This window comes from Theropithecus gelada, chromosome 1 (genome assembly GCF_003255815.1).
Source record: "Theropithecus gelada isolate Dixy chromosome 1, Tgel_1.0, whole genome shotgun sequence".
Classification (NCBI taxonomy): Eukaryota; Metazoa; Chordata; class Mammalia; order Primates; family Cercopithecidae; genus Theropithecus; species Theropithecus gelada.
This window is the reverse complement of record NC_037668.1, coordinates 3,433,043-3,453,570: the sequence shown is the minus strand read 5'-3', so window position 1 is coordinate 3,453,570 and position 20,528 is coordinate 3,433,043. Positions and strand designations below refer to the sequence as shown.

Sequence of the window (20,528 nt, the reverse complement as noted above, 5' to 3'; positions counted from 1 at the left end):
ACAGAATATTTCACTAAGTCTCCAAATATATCACCAGAGAAGTCAGGTTGTACCCTTTTAGTTTAATGATGCTAACAGTAGGACCAAAGTGCTAACAATAGGATGAAGGGGCACGGGGAGAATCTGTTTTCCTGTTGCAACCTCACCTCACGAATCCTGAAATTAGACTGCTAGTTTACTGGGTCTGGGAACTCCATTTCAGATGTGAATCTGAGAGTTCCTCAGATAAAATATGTAATTTAAAAAGGATAGTTATATTAATTACAAGACGACAAAATATTTGATCTTTATAAAAGAAAAAATTATATCTATTATGTACATGTGTAGATTTTTCCTAATGGAAAAAGGTAAAAAGTATACTGAAGCAATTTACTACCAGGCATCACCTAAGAAATAAGGATATGTATATAATGTGCAGACAACTTCATTTACAATGTTTTATGCATTTCCATATTTACAAAAAATGATTAGGCACACAGGTTGAGCATCCCTAATCTGAAAATCCAAAATCTAAAATGCTACAAATCCCAAAACTCCTTGAGTGCCAACATGATGCCACAAGTGGAAAATTCCACACTTGACCTTATGTGACAGGTTGAGGTCAAAATGTAGGTGCACTAAAGTTTATTCAGCATCTCCAAGGGAAAAATGACCCTCCCAGTCCCCTTCATAGCTGCAATATATCTTTGTGTAAAGGCCCATATCCTGTCACGTAAGTACCCCCACAAAGGGTAATAAAATGACATTGTGCAGGCTGGACATTCCAACAGCAGGCTCTCCCCAATGCCCGACATGGGGCCAAGAACTAAGTGCATTACTGTTTTTTAATTTTGTTTTTGTTTTTTGCTTATTATCTGCTGTGTGGTATAAAGATATTGTTGAAAATGTCAAAAAGGCCTGCAGATAATTTTTGGTTAATAGTGATAACATACAGGTATTCTAGTGATGCTAGTGTGCTGCTTCACTACCCTGAACACATTATCTTTTCACTTATACGTCTTATGTTTTGCTAAATATATCTATGTGTAAATAAGTGTTAGAAAATGATTGCTTAACAGTAGTATGTAAATTCAGAGTCAGGAGTAACACTGATGCCAAACCACAGATTATCCACATGGGTGGCTAAGATAGTAACACTTTTGCTTTCTGATGGTTCGGTACACACACTTCGTTTTATCCACAAAGTTATTAAAAATATTGTATAAAATTACTTTCGGGCAATGTGTATAAGATGTATATGAAAATAAATTTCATGTTTGGACTTGGTATCTCAAGATACCAAGATATCTCATTATGTATGTGCAAAGACTGTAAAATTTGAAAACATCTGAAATCTGAAATCCTGGTCCCAAGAATTATAGACAAGGGATACTTAACCTGTATAAACCAAACACTGATTTGTTTTCCAATAATCAAGCCAGAAATCCCACTTTTTGGATATTGGTATGCTGAAACTTTATGTACAAGATGTTACAAATAATTTTGTGGGGAAAATTTTGGTATACAAGGCTTATAAAAATAATAACATAGTCAAAACTTTAGGAGTGGGGGTAAGCTTTCGGCTTTATGATCTGGTTTCAGGAAAACAAAAACTATTATTTCCTTCCTATAAGGCAAAACTGTTATTAAAAAAAAAAAGAACTAGTCTACTGAAGAGCAAAAGTAATAAAATTCGTATTTCCTATGCATTAGTCTCAAAAGCCAATAGGGTCTCTATAGTGAAATCTAAGATATATAAATGAATGATATTATGTACATAACTGAATAGTTTCACAATTTTCCCAGTTGACTGTGGATTATTTTTATTCCTTCATCTCCTACCCCTTCACAGACTCATCTTCCCAACAAAAGACACTTAACAATTCATTTCTGGCAATAAATACTTCAGGTAGTGTATCAATTACACTTCCTCAAGTACCTCATTTTCCATCATAAAGTGAGTTAGGTAAGGGAAAAATGTTGCTCAGTAAATTTCCCTTATACTTTAAAATTAATCTGATTTTTAAGAATTACATTAATTTAGGTCTAGTAAATCTTTTCTTTGTTAAGCTTTCACCAAATGAATGATAAATACTGTATTCTGAAGGGATGATGGTAGAAATCGGCAGTTAACTGATGACCAGGGGAGTACAAACTATGACAACCCAAATCTGAAAGAATACATTAAAACTGTAAGAGCAGCAACAACTTTTATTGAGTGCTTATTAATTTGACAGGCACTATTCTAAGTGCTTTAAACAATATATTAACTCTTTTAATGCATTAAATAACTTTATGAGATAGGTACTACTGACCTCATTTTACAGAGGAAACTAGGCCAGAGACAGTTACACAACAGGTTAAGTTCACACAGTAGGCCGTGCAGCCTGGGTCAAATGCACAGAGTCTGGTTCCAGAGCTTGTGTTCTTGGCCCCCATATTTTACTCCCTACCTCAGAGGTTTGTGGAATAGAATCTGTTTGTAGGAGTGACTATATTTCAGGTAGACCTGGAATTCAAGGTCCAAGCTCATTCAAACAATCCCATGACACTGATTTCATTCAACAGGCATTTATCCTGTTTTGGAGCTAGAGTTAACTTACAATCTCAAATTTGTTATTCAGCTTTAAGTATATGACAGAGAAACTGGTAGACTCATGTAGTTAAGAAAGAGAATAAAAGGTCTAATTTAATCTTGTCACTGGTTAACTTGTTAATAGTGTCTGCTGTTTCCTCATCTGTAAAATGGGATGACAATACTAATTCAGATTCTCAATGGCCTTCAAAAATAACAGCCCTGGAATAGTCCTAACATTCCACATAACTCCAAGTAGTAAAATTCACCATCCTCTAAAGAGAAGTTGTGTTCTACTGTTCGCTATGACTTTTCATTTTCAGAAAAAATAAAAGAATTTCACACATTACCCTTTAACTGGATTATCCCATATTACAAAACACAAGCAAAAGACAACATGCATTAAATGGGACATACAATGTGAAAAAAGTTACCATAGACTGCCAAAAAGGTGGTCCTCCAATCACTGCCAGCAAATGCATGATTATTATGAAGATTTGCACTTCAGTCACATCAATTCTGATTAGGTACAAAAAGCCAAAAGAGCAGAATTACTCACAACAATTTCAAGTTAATTACGTGCAAGCTTAGCAGCATTCCTCTATCATGCACAATAGAAAAAAAAATCTCAAATATTGAGGAAAGGGGAAAAGGAGGCATCAAAAATTTGTTATGAGCAAAAATCATATAAAATCTGAAGCCTTTTAATTTAATTTGATGAATTTCAAAGAGCAATAAAAACCCCTCCTTTCCAAAGGAAATTTCTGACTCATTGAAGTTGGGCTGAAACCATAGGTTAACCTTTCCCACCAAAACAAAAAAAAAACAAAAAAAATTGAGGAGGTATTAAATTTTGAGTATCAAGCAGAGGATTACATTGCACTGCTATAAAATATGAAATCTTGAAATAAGTGCTTTGTAGTATCAGATGAAATAAATGGTGCGCTTTAACTCACTGAGACTTTGTAACACTTACTGTTCTTTAGATATATTCATTTAATGTCTGCCATTGTATAGGTGTGAAAACAAAAATCTCCTCCAGTTCTCAAATTCTTATTCTTACTAGGTTAACTACTCTAAGACTTCTGCAAAGAAGATACTGAAAGCAGCCAAGAATTAGCTTTGGGGTTGCTGAAAATAATTTTACAGTCAAGAAGAGACAAACCTCATGCACAACAGGGCAGCAGAAATTAGAAGCCTGAAAGTGTGAAAAAAAGAATATGGGCAAAAAGACTGAGAAGCAAAACATACGCTGTTTTTCCTTTCCTCCTGTAAACTAGCACTTTCTACAATTTTGAGATTATCATTCTTAGATTACTGATTCAAATGCCTTCTAATTTTGAGAACTTACCCTACAGATACGCTTGCACAAAATGATGTTTATACAAGGTTATTCACTATGGAATTATAAATTTACAATAGCATAATTTTAAAAAATTCCCTCAAAGGGAGTAGTTATAAAAATTATGGTACTTCCATAACATAGAATATTTTGCAGCTTTTAAGGAGTAGGGCAGCTCTCTATATACTGATATAAAAAGTAGCAAAGATATAGTAAGTGAAAATAAGTTGTAGAATGTGTACAGGCTATTTTTTGTGTAAAAAAGAGATAGTATTCTACTTTTATCTTTGCCAGTAATTGCATAACAAATTTCTTGAAAGATACATTACAAACTAAGAATAGTGGCTACCTGTTGGGGAGTACGGTATAGAAACTGGCGAGCTGGGAGATAAGAATGAGGAGACTTTTCACTGTATACCTTCTTATAATGCTAGTTTTTCAACAAAGTGAATAATTTATCTATTATAAGTAATTAGTCTGAAAGTAGATAACAACAGCAAAGGGATTCACTTCCCAGAACGGAACAGAGCCTCCATTTCTAAAACTATATAAAGCAGGTAATCTGTAATGTGAGTTTAAGATACATAAGCTGTCATGCTGTGATAAATAACTGGGTTGAAACTAACGTCTTGCAACTAAAAAAAATGGGTCTTTGTTTGCCCAGGAATGTTTTTTAAACAGAAGCTTATTTAGCTGCAAACATACAGTGATGTAGTTATCTTGATATACACATTGAAAAAAAAAATGGACTGAATTAGGCTAAAAAGAATCTGTAGAGCTGACCTGGTGACTGGTGTTGCCAATAAGGGGAATTACACTCAGTAGCAGATTCAGGAGACTAAGCAGGTAGGTGTCAAAGATGATCGATTCTGTCTTGGGTGGAGGAGGGTAGACATCTTAGAACATTTTGCTGGATATATGAAGTAGCCTTTTGGAAGGGGAAGGGCCAGAAGTATAGAATTACAAAATAAAAATGGAGGGAACCTCATGCAATTAATCTTTGTACCATGGATTAATATAAAAGAGAATAGGAAAAATAAAAGATCTTTACAAAGTCTCAAATTGGGATTCTCAGGTCAAGTTTTATAGAATAGTCATTTGAAACTTTCAAAGACAGAATTTTCTTAACCATTCTAATACTAACATTTTATTTAGATGAATAATGTCTTACTATTATGGAGAGAGGGCCATGAAAACTTACTTACCAGTTGGTAGTTAGTTAAGAATATTTTTTCTTATTTGTTTATCTGATTTAGAAGACTATTCTGAACTCCAGGATGAGAATCTTCTGCTCTGAATCATGAGAACTGCCTATCATAACTCCTGGAAGTGTGGTTCTAATCTTGACTGTCAATGAAAAAGGGTGCATGCAGTGCAAAGTCATTCCCAGGGATGGGAACTAAAGCAAGCTAAGAGGGACAGGTGGTAGAAATGATAAACAAGAGTTTATGATTCTGTTTAGAAGACAGCTAGTTATATGACAATTCATTCTTCCACCTTTCCGCTAAGAAGTCTCAGTATGGGCTCAATTTACTGTAACACATACTAGAAAGAGGCTCATTTTAATCTTTTTGGCCATACAGGAAATACACAGTTATTTAGAGGACAGAATATTATATAAGGGCAGGAATTTGGCATGTCTGTAATCACTTCCTTTTTTATATTATTATTATTATTGTTATTATATTATTCTCTCAATCATGAGAACTGCCTATCATCAGTGGAGAATCATCAGTGGTAATATTCTCAAGTGTTGGGACTGTTCCTCAAAACCAAAACAAAGAAACTGACCACTAGTACCACACCAAGAAAAAAACAATGAAAAACAAAACCAAAAAACCCTTCAAGACACATGGGATATGTGGTCGAAGAGCATCCAAACACCAGTGATTTTTTTAACAAAACGTTTTATATGGGAAAACAAATTACTTATGTGTTGCATTAGATTTCTACAGCCTAAAGTTGTAGAGGAAGAAAATTAAATGATACTAACCACAATTTTCTATATCTATGAAGGTACATGAACATCTTGACTAGTGCTGCTTTAAAATAATTTCCTGGCTTCGCGTGGTGGCTCACACCTGTAATCCCAGCACTTTGGGAGGCCAAGGCAGGCAGATCACCTGAGGTAGGGAGTTTGAGACCAGCCTGACTAACATGGAGAAACCCTGTCTCTACTAAAAATACAAAATTAGCCAGGTGTGGTGGCACATGTCTGTAATTCTAACTACTCAGGAGGCTAAGGCGGAAGAATTGCTTAAACCAGGCAGGCGGATGTTGTGGTGAGCTGAGATTGTGCCATTGCACTCCAGCCTGGGCAACAAGGGCAAAACTCTGTCTTAAAAATAAATAAATAAATAATAATTTCCTATTTCTACTTTATTTTAATATAGGTTGTCAAAAGACAACAAAGAATTCTCCCAATTACTGGGGATAACCCATAATGAATATTCTCATCAGGACACACTTAAATTACTATGACAAGCCAGAAACAAACACTGTTTTGATGGCTGTCACAAAAATAAATAAAGAAGCAAACCATTCATCTGATGGGGAAGCTATAAATGTGACAGTCTGAGGTCAAAATAACCTTCAACGCCCATAATAAACTTTAGGCCAATCATTCCTTACAACACTCTAATGGTCTACTGATTAACAGAGAATAAAGTGTACTAAATGAATATGAATAAACTTCTCAACAAGGGAACAGAGCATCTCTTTAGTTGGAGTGATGATCTCAGGAGGTCTTCATCACTACAAAAAGCTTAGAAAACTCTCTGATCAAGGTAGTTACTACATCAGAAGTGCAAAATAGCTTTTAAAAGGGGGGTAGAACAACTCCAAAGTAAGTTAGCTAACTATGAGAAAAATTTCTATTTTGAAAGTTTCCATTTGTTTATCAGTGTTACCTGACAAATGCATTTGGTTTGAATTCCAGAATTCAGTTTTAATTGAGGGATGTGAAGGGATTTAAATGGCATTCTATGAAAGCTAAGCACATTAATCATCTTTCCCACAAATTTTTAATGTCTTTCCCCTCTAAAATCAGAAACAGACAATCCATTGTTCTTCTACATGTGACATATGCATTTCAAAGATACACTTGCAGTTATTTTGTAAACATAAGTATTTTTGTTAAACTATACATAGTAAATATAATTGTGTTGTAGTTTGGCAACACAATTGTTTGTATTAGTTTGGTTAACATAGAATATGCATTAGGGATAAATTCACAATGTCAAAGAATCCCCAATTTGTACAATTTGACCTGTGAGCTATTGTTAAAGAGAAGCATTTTGTTTAAAAAAATCATCTATTTGAAGAAGTCTAGATTCTTACTCAAGGATTAGATCGCTATTAACTCCAGATTTATAATTATCTGTAAATGGATCTGAAGCTGTAGGTAACTTATGGATAACCAGAGCATGACATTCATTATAGATTCTACCAGAAATACCACGGGTGGGGTGAACTGTTGGTGGACTGAAATAAAGATTACCTAGAAATTAAATATACTGATTTTGAATATTTTACTTTCTATCCTGGATAAGGGACAAACTGGACATGGTAATCTTAATGTTAAATAATATTAACCATACAGCTGAGTGGTAACTTGGAGTATTTTTAATTCAAGTGTTATAAATTTGGAAAACAGACAGCAAGACAAGTCTATTTTTGAAATAAGCTTAATTATTAAAAACACATTACCTACCACATGAATGACTACATGGATCTTCAGACTTTCTGAGAAGACTAAAAAGAAAAAGCCCATTGAATAACTCTGAGTAAGAAGAGAAAAATATAGCCAAAGGCTAGAATAGAACAAGTCCTCTAACATAAAAAGAAATAGAGTATAGGTCTCAAATTTAAGGGGCAGCCTATCTTTATCGCCTTTGAAAACAGTAAGACCCGAAAGGAGAATCCTCTCACAACCTCTGAGTTAAATAAAGGGATCATGAGCTTATTCCTCCTCTCTAACTGGCACAATAAAAAATTTGCCAACCATTAGGAGTCAGCTAAAGGTCCTAATGTAACAATAATGAAGACTTATTATATGCTTAGCACTACAGTAAGCACATTACATTCTTAACCCTTTTAATCTTGACAACCACCCTAGGAGGTAGGAAACATCACCATTTTGTAGATGAGAAAATTTAGAAAGGTCAAGTGACTTTTCCAAGGTTACAGTGAAAATAAGCTTGAAGAGAAACCGGAACGTTGTTCCCATGCAGTGCTAAAACTCTTCGTATTCTAATACAATTTTACCAAAAATGCTAGAATACAACAGGAAATAGCTTATATATAGTTTACATGCTAATAAATCAAATTCATTTAGAAACAAATTATTAAGGACAATTCTTTCTGAAGGTTTTTTCCAAACTTCATAAAAAAAGAGAGTATATTTGACAATCTCATTTTAATTATCAAATCAGTTTAAGCAGTAAGTATTAAAAGCAAAAGAAAATCTCTGCAAGTTAGCAACTGGTAAAAAACAGTATATACGGAGAAAACAAAATATTTTGAAAACTTTTTTTATGATGTTAAAATGCATTAGTTTCTAGAAACATTTTAACAGAAAGGGCTCTATAAATATAGGGTACTTTGTTATCAGAGACAAGGTGAAAGTAGATACAGTCAATATTTTGACTGTTAATTTCATCAAGAACATTGATGGAAAAGACCTTTGCTAAGTATAATCAACAACAATAAAAAAGGGCTATCAAAAATTATAAACCTATAAATCTAGACAACTGCAATGAGCATAAAGCTACAGGTCTTTGGAGAAAGTACCAGAAGACAGTGTAAGGGTAAAGGGAGACTAATGATAGACTTCTTAGTACAGTCGGCCCTCTCTATCTGTGGGTTCTGCATCAATGAATTACACCAACCACAGATCAAAAATATTAAAAGCTGTATCTGTACTGAACACGTGCAGACTTTTTTCCTTGTCATTATTCCCTAAACATTACAGTATAACAACTATTTACTTGGCATTTACATTGTGTGAGGTATAAGTAACGTAGAATGACTTAAAGTATACAGGAGGATGTGTATAGGTTCTATGCAAATACTACATCATCTTATATCAGGAACTTGGGCATCCCTGGATTCTGGTATTTGCAGGAGATCTTAGAACCAATTTCCCACAGATACGGAGGCACAACTGTATTCTCCACATTCCAAGGTTATTTTGAAAAAAGATGCAGAATATCCCTCACCATGAATTTGTCCTCAAAGCCATCATTACTGCCACTGAATAACTGGATTTACAACACTGAAATACACTTTTCAGAAAGAACTCAGCCAGGCAGGCGGATCATGAGGTTAGATCGAGACCATCCTGGGTAACACAGTGAAACTCCGTCTCTACTAAAAATACAAAAAATTGGCCAGACGTGGTGGCGGGCACCTGTAGTCCCAGCTACTCAGGAGGCTGACGCAGGAGAATGGCGTGAACCCGGGAGGTGGAGCTTGCAGTGAGCTGAGAGAGCGCCACTGCACTCCAGCCTGGGCGACAAAGTGAGAAATCCACCCCCCTCAAAAAAAAGAAAGAAAGTAAGAAAGAACGAACTCGGCCAACAAGGAATTCACTATTTCTGTATTATTGAAGCAATATTAAAATTTTTACAATTCTTTTTTTTTTCAGGGCAGGAGACCTAATGTAGGAAACCTAATGAACCCTTGCATTGATATAATTATCTGTCAGGTTTTCATATGAACAGTTCTCTGACATTCTCTGAACTGCCAAATAAATTGAATCTAAGCCCTATTTTTTCTTATGCTAAAGTGTGAATGATTCTGGACTATCTCACTAGGAATACATTTCCTAACAATGTTTTTAAAAGTCATAAGGTCAAAATTGCAGTTATAAGAAGAGAAAGAAGGGTGAATGCTGTGGCTCATGACTATAGTTCCAGTGCTTTGGAAGGCTGAGGTGGGAGGAATGCTTGAGGCCAGAAGTTCAAGACCATCCTAGGCAACACAGCAAGACCTGTCTCTACAAAAAAAAAATTTAAAAATTAGCCAGGTGTGATGGTGCAGAAAGGTGAGGTGGGAGAGCACTTCAGTCCAGGAGTTTCAAGGCTGCAGTGAGCTATGACTGTGCCACTGCACTCCTGCCTGGGTGACAGAATGAGACTCTATCTCGATTAAAAAAAAAAAAAAGAGGAAAAAGATATATTACTTTTAGCAATACACTAGAGACATATGTATTTACTGAAAAGAAAAAAAAAAAAAAAAAAGGAAAGTATTCAAAGAATGACTATAGTAACATGAAAAGCTAAGGATATTTAGTTTCAAAAGCACAACTAAGAGTGAAAAACATTAAGCAAAACAAACAGAAATCAGAATAGCTTCCAGCATAAATATTATACAACACCAAGACTGCTGCAAACACAAGCAGAAGAACTGGTATTAGACTGCTTAAAGTATATGCTAAAGAAGTTAACAGAACAAGCAGAATCTTTCCTACATTAATATAGGATCGTCTCAACTTCCTTACCTAAGAAAAACTCTGCTTGCTTTATTCTGTTTTCAAAATAGAAATATAAAAAAAAATTCTATTTACTGGTGGAAAGGTATTTGTTTCAAAAAACAGTACATAGAATAAAAATTTTAGGCACAATAGGCAAATGGGAGAATTGGCTTTAGCATCAAATCACCAGAAATACCACTTTTAAAAAATTTTATTTAATAGGGTGGATTTTTATTGCCCTAATATTATATATTAAAATTATGTTTTCTAACAACCTGTTTGTGACATACCAACAGGAAGACTTTTGATTTTTCATGTTTTAATTATTCTGTGCATGACAAAGGTGCTGTCTTTATTGAGTTCACACCATTGTACATCAGATATCATGAATATTCTAGCAGTTACCGTGAAGTTCCAGAACCAAGGCCCCAGGGTTCCTGTGAGAAGCTGGCATATTATAATTATGATCTGGGACTCTGTAACATCGAATCTATACATAAGGAAACAAACATTTCAAAATAACTTTACTCGGAACTTTTGCTAAAGAGCCCTACTAACACAGGTAACAAAAACAGATTTAAAAAGTAGCATTCTTCTTACAAAGACACCTAAAGATGGAATGATACAATTTATACAGTACTATACTATCCTTATACAAACATACATAGTTCTTATCCAAATCAAGATAGAAGAAAAGTTAAAAAAATTAAAACTGTAATATACTGAAAAATTGACTTTTAAGTAGGCAGCTGGAAACACTAATACTAAAAACACAGTATCAACTCTAATTACCTAGGAGTGGTGAATTACTTGCCAAATAATTACACTAGGACATAAATCCTTTTGGCACCAGAACTGATCAAGACTTCCCTGTAGATAGGAATTCTTCTTAGAAGTCCCAATGTACATTTTGAAAAACCACTAATCCGTCTTATGCTCCTTCCTTGTCCTAAGCCTCACCACACTCCTACCTCTGCCATCTCAAAAAAAAAACTAGCATATATGTGGAAAGAGTAAGTGGGAAAGAATCTCATCAAGAGTAACTTCTATATGGACATGGTTAGAGCAAAAATCAAATTGGCCATCTCCTTATCCTACTTCCTGATAATCTCTAGTCCAGAAGTTTTCCTTTTTCCTCTTTTTCTTCGCTAATTCCATACCAGCATTATAATACTCTACTACATTGGATTAGTTTACTAGTGATAAAAATAGGTAAAACATCCAGTTCAATCACTTAAAAAGTTTGGAAACACAGATAATAACACACAAAAAAGCAGTATAGACTAAGCTTCAAATAAAAACTACTTAAATAAAAATTAAGAACCGAGGAATGCTAGTGAGATAGATAGATGTCCATGATTTTAGCTGGTGATCTGAGAGGCCAGACTGCAATCTAGGTTTTACATTAATACAAATGGTTGTTTTAGGACATCATCTACGGCAACTGATAAAATTAAATGAACAGAGCTGAGGCCCAAATGAACAAATCATTGCTGGAAAAAAGCTACACAGGGAAATTGGAAACTGGAAAGAAAATCTCTGGTATTTAATAATTCATATGTTAAGTATTAGACATTTAAAGATAAATAGATTCTATGCAGGGATTAGAAAGTTTCCCAATTCTGAATCCATACAAAGTGGATTATACATTAACAAACAACAGTTCTTTATTATCAAGAGGTCTTCAAATAATTATTCTTTAAAAATTACCTGGACAAAAAGATGAACTCAATTTGTCAGACAACCCAGTGGAATACATAGCCTATTAACTTTTTTTCATTTAACTATAGAAAAGAAAGAATGGGAAGCTACTTACTTACATAGAAATAAACATTTGGTGACAGGGTTTTTAGCTAATGTAAATGTGAAACTTTAGAAGCATGAGCTGAAAAATGTAATAAAAGCAAAAATCAATACTCTGCCTACTGTAATTATAAATAAGTACACTTGTAATAATATCTGTGTAGAATTAGTAGCCTCACAGACTTTATAAAAAGAAAGAACCTTATAGATCATCTAATCTAAAGCTTATTTTACAAATTAGGAAATGAGGCCCATGAAAGTTACGAGCCTTGCCCAAGCTGATACATAAAAAAGATAACAGAGATTAACATTTGAGCCAACATATATTGGCCCAAGTTCAAATTATTATTTTTTTGTCTTGGAAAATTTAATTGAAGAGTATTTTGCTCCTGAAATAATTTAAATGAGTTCTGCCTTTACAGCACAGATTTATTTTTAAGACCGATGTTTTATGTAAGTATAGTTTTATTAAAGATTGATTAGGATTTCTAAGCATTTAATTTATAGAAATGATTCTCTATATATGTCTACAAGTTATATACTTAAAGATACCTAATATAGGCCAGGCACATGGCTCACACCTAATCCCAGCACTTTGGGAGGCCAAGGTGGGCGAATCACGAGGTCAGGAGATCGAGACCGTCCTGGCTAACACGGTGAAACCCCGTCTCCACTAAAAATACAAAAAATTAGCTGGGTGTGGTGATGGCACGCACCTGTAGTCCCAGCTACTCAAGAGGCTGAGGCAGGAGAATTGCTTGAACCCGGAGGCGGAGGTTGCAGTGAGCTGAGGTTGTGCCACTACACTCCAGCCTGGGCAACACAGTAAGACTCCATCTCAAAAACAAACAAAGCAAAACAAAAAAACCCAAAAAATTCCTAATATAGATAGTTTAGGCCTTAAGGGAGAAAATGTGAACTCTCCCACTCAGTATAATCCATAAATAACTTAAAGAGTATTTTGCAAATGTTGATAAATGAGCTTCAATTCATATTTATCTTCTACAACCCAATCCTCCCATGAAATTCTAGCCTCTAACCCCATTTTCTTCCCCAGTCTTTCATATCCAGGCTAGTCATCTCTGTAAGATCTCTACTTGTTCAATCCAAGGGCACTGTGAGAACAGGAGTCTGAATAGACATGATAGGCACTAATATTCTCTGTGCAAGGCAGCTTTTAGCTGTGATCAGAGCAAACTGTTGGAAGACATAGCTCATAATTTCAGGGAAGATGTATCCAAAGCACATTTGCTTTCTCAAAATGCTAGACTTTAATGAGAATTATTTAGTCACAGATGAATTACAATCCCGTGACTATTTTTGTTCAAGATACTATAAGCAAACTTAATAACAATTAAAAACAGTAATATTAAAGAGGCTAAGGAACAAAAAATTCTTATCTGGTAAACATTCTATTTTATGAAGTTATTAAAAGTATAACAACCAAAATTATAAATAAAAAAGAAATTCTCATTATTCCTTTCACTTATGTAAACATCAAAATAAAACAATTCAAATAAATAAACACGTTTAAAAATAAGATTCCTAAGGTACTTAAAGTTGCTTTTACTTTTCTCTAGAAAAGAGTAAGAACATGCAAGGGATTTTAAAAAATTTCTTTACTCAAACTACATTCCAGAGCTGACCTTGTTCCCTCCTTATTAAGCAAAATAAATTTTGACTTTCTCCTCCATGCATACAAACTTTGATAAGTCTTTAGGGATATCTACATGTATTCTATAGATTCTATGTATCTATATGTACATCTCTATTCTATATGCCTCCATTACATTGTTATTTTGATAAATGGCTCCCTGATGTAGAGCACTTAGCCTATATTTCTTTTTTTTTTTTTTTTTGAGACAGGTTCTTGCTCTGTTGCCTCTTGCTCTGTTGCCCAGGCTGGATAGAGTGCAGTGGTGTAATCTCAGCTCACTGCAACCTCTGCTTCCAGGGCACAAGTGATCCTCCCACAGGCAAGCGCCACCATGCTTGGCTGATTTTTAAAAAAATTTTTTGTAGAGACCAGGTCTATACTGCTCAGGCTGGTCTTGAAATCCTGGGCTCAAGTGATCCTCTTTCCTCGGGCTCCCAGAATGCTGGAATTAAAGGCATGAGCCACTGTGCCTGGCCATAGCACATTTCTATGAATGTTATAGCCTGCTTTTAACTTAAAAAACAAATTTGGTGCTGCTTTAATGCAAATGTAGAATTTCTGAAAATTGGATACAATTTCCCAAATTAAACCTAATCCCTTGTAATACTAATATTTAAGCTCATATATTAAATTCAAACTATCTAGTGTTTCCCTGCCCCCACACCCCCACCCCAGCCTTGCAAGCATTCTAGTGTCAGTGGCAGAGTTTCCTCCTATTTAATGCCTCTGCCTTTTACCCTAGAATTCCTTTGGTCCTAAATCTTTGGCTACTGTTCTATAAATCATTCCCTCTCTTTTTATTCATTATCTTCAATCTCTTCTCCAGCAGATTTCTTCTGAATGCTCAAAATTTTCTCATAAAAATACAAGACCCTCCTTCCTTTGAGCCCATATCCTCTGCTCTAACCAATGCTTCTCTCCTTCACATCACAGTCACACATTTTATAAGTAACCTTATATAATGTGTAATAAATAGTAGTCTACTTATTTGTTCCATTCACTTCTTATCCCCTACGGTCTGGCTTCTACTCCAACATTACACAGAAATTACTATGAATAGCTCACACTGCCAAATTCAATGTACACTTTTCTGTCCTCATTTTGAGTCTTGGCAGCATTTAGCAATGTTCTTTTGTGAAATGCATCCTTCTGGCTTTACATTCCAGTACGCCTCCTACTACTCTGGCTGTTCAATAAATTTCATGGGCTTCTTTCTAAGCTTGCTCTCTAAGTTTTCTCCTGTTCTCATTTTATTTGGATGTCTAAAATCCCTCACATATGTTTCTGGGTAGACTGTTCTCTTTAAATAGGTTCCTCTTCCTATAGTGCCTTTCTCTACTTCCATCCAGCCACCCAAGTAAGGGAACTAGGAGTCATTTCAGTCTCTGCCCTCTCATTCATTCCCTGCATCCAAATATATATTGTGTCCTAGAGTTTCTACCTCTTAAGTCTCTCTCCAATTTATTCCTTGCTCTGCAATAGCACTGCCATTGTGTTCGTGCATGCTTCATCATTCTCATTAATTATGCGCTGATGCTTCCTCTAACGGGTCTTCTTGCTTCTGTCACAGCCTACTACAATTTATCCTCTGCCTTACTGCCAGACTGATCTTTCTAAAAGGCACTTTTGTCATTTCCCTGCTTTAGGTCCTGCAAAAGTTCCCTGCAGATTCAGGATAAAAGCTCATATTTCTCGGCAGAGCACAGAAGGACCTTAATTTTCTGGATCTTCTCCAGCCTTATCTCCTGCCACTCCCCTACAGGCAGGCATCTTATCATCCAACCATATGGAGCTGTTTACAGTTCTCTAAATACACACTTCATCACAGGATAACATCATGAGGGAAATTCAAAGACTGGAAGACAGAAAGCTGTGATATCAAATCACTACTAAAAACACTATTTACTCTTCTCCTACTTCCGTGGTTAATTTTCTTTCCTTCCTTCAGTTCCCACACCATATGGTTGATGCTGTATTATTCGAAAGGGAAAGAGAATACATTAGGGTTGACTGATAAATAAGCTTTCAAAATAGGTACTGAAAGTGAACTGTGACATAATAACCAACGAAACACAAACTATGTGAAATCCAGATATTATAAATTCTGTCATTTTTGAAAATAGCAGAAACACTAAAAATTAAGATTGGATTAGGGCACTGCTCTCAGAAACCATCTTCTTTCTCCTGGAAATGCATTTTTATATGTCAAAATAAAAATGGAATTAAGGTAAATAATGGTGGGGAAAAAAGTGAATTTTTCTGTGGGAAAGACAACGATGAGGGGCTACTGCTTTTTGTATTGCTTTTAAAATACTGGCTGGGAGGTTCTGACATCTCCTTTTAAAAAAGTATAAAACAGGGGCATATGCAGAGACTATTAGGAAATAGCTATAATAATGAAGCTTAAAAATTTTTTAAATTTATTAAACTAACTTAGTGATTTGATCAATTTCTAATACTCAAATACTTATAAGGCAACATTCTCCATACGTGAAAGAGAAAACAAAAATTACCATTAAGTATTACTTACATTCCAAATCGCAATGTTCCAGAAACATATGTTTGCCAGTGCGCACAATAGAACATAAATGTCCCAGCAAAACAACAAAAAAACATCCAATCAGGGTTTGTCCCCAGCTGCACTGCAATACAAGTTCCAAGAACCACAAAAACTGCAGAAGAAAGATCACAATGAAAACCAAATAATATGAATAGCAAACAACTGAGCTGGAAATGATTTTAGATGAGACAAAAACATATGTTGTAAACGCACTATCTTCTCTCAGTAATCTATTGTAACAGAAAAGTAGGCTATAATCTGTTACATAATCTCTTACCCCATAATTTCAATCTTTCTTTCTTTTTTTTTTTTTTTTTTTTTAAACCAAATCACTTAGTGGAGGCAAAGTTCTTGAAGGCAACTAAAATACTTCAACATTTCTTCGGGCACTTTCCTGACTGAGAGACACCAGTACTAACGATCAGCAAAACATTACAACGTAGACAGTCAAAAAGGAAGAAAAACAAAGGGGCTATATAATCCCCAGATGGACCTACTTACTTGCTTCAGATTGATAACTGTCTTTTTTTTTTAAACAGATATTGTTATGGGTGACATACATAGAAAAAGACTTCCTATAAAACTCTAGAACTCAAACTACAACGCAAAAATGACTGCAATTTAAAATAAATAATAGGAAGCCTGCCATCCTGCAGTCAGCTAGTTGTTACCTTTCAAGACAGCCAACTACCATTTATTCAACAGAAGTTTTGAGTATTTCTTAAAAAATTATATGAGCTTAGTTGCTTCTCCTCTTCTACTAAATAAGCTGCTGTTGGGATACAATGAAGCAATAATTGACATGCACCTATACCTGCAAATCTGGATTCAGGAGTTAAAACTATAGGGGGTTTTTGCTTGTTTCTTTTTAAATATTTTAAGTGCCATGCCAAACAAGAAAATAATTGAGGAACTAAATAAAATAAAAATAAAAGAGGGGAGGGATGAGTTCCTGTCAGAAAGACTAGTTGAAAAACTGTCATTTAGTTTCTAAGTATCTTTTTCCCCTCTAAAAACATAATAAACTATTATTTTAAAAATTTGCAAAACAGTGCCAATAAAGAGATATCACTTATAATCCAAATAGAGTAACTCAGTTATTGCTAGCACTTTAGTATTTCTTTTAAAAATTGTATATGAGGTGTAAAACATGCCATATATATAAATAATTACTATAGTTAAGCAAATTAACTAATCCATCATGTCCCATAGTTATCTTTTTTCTCCTGTGGTAAAAGCACCTAAAATGTACTCTCTTAGCAAATTTCCAGTACACAATGCAATATTAACGATACTCCTAATTTGTCATAGTCTTTAAGCTTCTCATGACATAGTTACAATCCAAGTCTATTAACATAATTCTGAATGTATATATAACATTCACTTAAATACACGAAGACCACAAATTACCTAACTAGTCTCCCAGCACCGTACTCTCATTTAGTTCATAATAGTTTTGATGATGACAATTATGCCCCAAGCTTTTAAAAACAAAAGATGCCAAAACAATATTTCGGGCTAAAAATAACACACAGAAATTAACTTAATTTCTAAATTTCCTAACACTACCAATAATTAACTAGGTTCATAGTCTTTTGAGAAATACTAAAATTTAATACAAAATTACTTATTTTCATGACTAAACATATATTCTAACACTGCTTATCGCATTGGTTTAATCATTGTTAATAATCAACAACATTAAAAAAAATCAACAATACCTGTTGATAGTGAATCACAACCATGATCAAAAAGTTCTCCCAGAGGAGAACTACTATTGGTTCTTCTTGCCTGTTTCCCATCAATAGCATCCAAAGACTGGTAAATGAAAAGGCCACAGGCACAAGCAATATATGCCCACAGAGGTGCCTGTGAAATAAGAAAGGCAAGAATATTCAGACACACAGTTACCATGTTTGACTAATAATATTTTTACCTGCAGATTGGAAAGCTAGTTGGAAGCTATGGGAGAGAAGATCCAAGTGCTACATAATGAAGAACTCACTGAAACAATCAGAATTGTAAAAGAATTAAATTTCCTGCATTTAGAGGTGTTCAAGCAGATGCTAGATAACAACTTACCAGGAAGATTACAGAAATCCCATAAGAGATTGGACTAGGTGTCTTCCATAAGATTCTTCTCAATGTTTAGATTAGAAGGGTCAATTACTGAATTTTTTCCAAAACTGTACTCTTCAAAATGTTTGCAGGTATTACATGAAAAATGCCATGCTAAGCTCATATGGGAAACACACTGGGTTAAACATTAAACAATGTTCAACAGATTTCTTTACTACAGGACTTCCTCCAGTCCTTAATATTGCTAATACATCCTGTGAATATTCAAGAGGGGGACATAATGTGCTGCCATTTTCCAAATTTGAGTTTGTAACATTTTTAAACATCTCTCTTCAATGGGCCATAAAATAACACTAGTGCATGATATCCAGTGCATAGAGTGCTCAGAATACTATTTTTCAAATCCACAGTCACATTTTCAAGGAATAGCTTCTTTTTTCCCAAACAGAAATTGAACTGCTGGTATTGAATTAATTAATTAATTAATTAGAGATGGAGTCTTGCTCTGTCACCCAGGCTGGAGTGTAGTGGTGCAGTCTTGGCTTATTACAACCTCCGCCTCCTGGGTTCAAGAGATTCTCCTGCCTCACCCTCCCTAGTAGCTGGATTATAGGCATGTGCCACGAGGCCCAGCTAATTTTTTATTTCATTCTTTTTTTTAGTAGAGACGGGGTTTTGCCACGTTGGCCAGGCTGATCTCGAACTCCTGACCTCAAGTGATCCACCTGCCTCAGCCTCCCAAAGTTTTGGGATTACAGGCTGTGAGCCACTGCACCCGGCTTGGTATTGAATTTAAATGTTGTATATTCAAAAAGAAGAGGTCCTATTTGTTTTATCCTTAAGAATATAGAAGAGTATACAGTATCACTTTTCATTACTTTCCCCTTCCCAGGCTATAAAATATTTTTTATAATCACAAGGTATTTTACTGTATATTTGTTATCAAGTTACACTATGAATATTAAACACTCAGAGATGCAAATAACATTCAGTATATTCTGTACTGCAAAGGAGTTTCTGATAGCGATCTATTTAGATCTCTCTGACAGAGACCAGTTTTTGAAACGTAAGAATTTTTTCACAAACCTTTTTTGAGTTCTGTTAAGACACTGAGATTATCCAAAGGACCTAGTACATACCTCCACTAAGCCAGCGTTATAAACCCCGAAAGCAATAAATGTGGTTATGGAACCATACTTTACATGCAAGCACATTGAACTAAGTAATTAATCCTTTATGACTAAGAACTCTGTCTTCCGGACTTTGGATCTACTGCTTCTTGCTCCTAAAGGAATCCAGTAACTCTCTAGAGCTGCACTACCTTGTACAGCAACCATCAGTCATCTGTGACTATTTGAAATTAATTAATATTAAAGAAAATTAAAAATTCAGTTCCTCAGTTACACAAGGTACATTCTGAATGCTCAATAGCCATACGTGGCTATGGCTACTATACTGGACCTCAGACATAGAACATGCCCATCATCAGAAAATTCTGCTGAATACCTCTGCTTTAGGGGACAAGAAATCTAGGGGCTTGTTGGGGTCCAAGCTTAAGATTTTAATGGGGCAAAGTGTTGCTCAGGAACAAAGATAACTAGTATATACACAATCCTAGGAAATAGTAAAATAACAATCACAGACATAAAAAGTTTTCTTGACTTTGGATTTTCCTTTCTTCCTGTGAATCTGCACAATGATACACTAATATTTATATACTTCTTCCTTGTTCACATTATTTTATGCTTCTCAGAGGTATTTTAAGAAGCAAGCCTTCTAATTCAGGAATAAATATGATCCCAGTTGCTGTAAGACCCTGGGGGAGATATTGAATGAATGAAGGAACTCACGCATCAGTCAGAACTCATTATGCCCTGATAAGTGTATGGGAAAAAACTGACATAAACAAATAATCTTATCACAATGTAGCAATTAACCAACTTATAAAATCTTGCAGAGATGTTATGTGAGTCAACTCAGGTAAAAAATTCCAAGAAACATACGGTTTTACTAAACTTTTGAAACAGAAATGAAGATTTTACATACACACAAATATAT

The 20,528-nt window shown here is 34.8% G+C and overlaps 1 protein-coding gene across 5 annotated transcripts in view; it reads right to left on the bottom strand.

Moving 5' to 3' along the window:
- Positions 1-20,528, bottom strand: part of CEPT1 (choline/ethanolamine phosphotransferase 1) — a 48,455-nt gene that overhangs the window by 9,082 nt on the left and 18,845 nt on the right. For 4 of the 5 annotated variants that reach the window (XM_025379283.1, XM_025379271.1, XM_025379289.1 and 1 more), the window contains exons 3-5: positions 18,113-18,260; positions 16,362-16,503; positions 2,989-3,073 (exon numbers count right to left, since the gene is read on the bottom strand). In XM_025379283.1, coding sequence (XP_025235068.1) covers positions 2,989-3,073; positions 16,362-16,503; positions 18,113-18,260 — 375 coding nt within the window. Of the gene's footprint in view, positions 1-2,988; positions 3,074-10,776; positions 10,862-16,361; positions 16,504-18,112; positions 18,261-20,528 lie in introns of all 5 variants that reach the window. The other variant, XR_003118550.1, reaches the window with a different exon arrangement.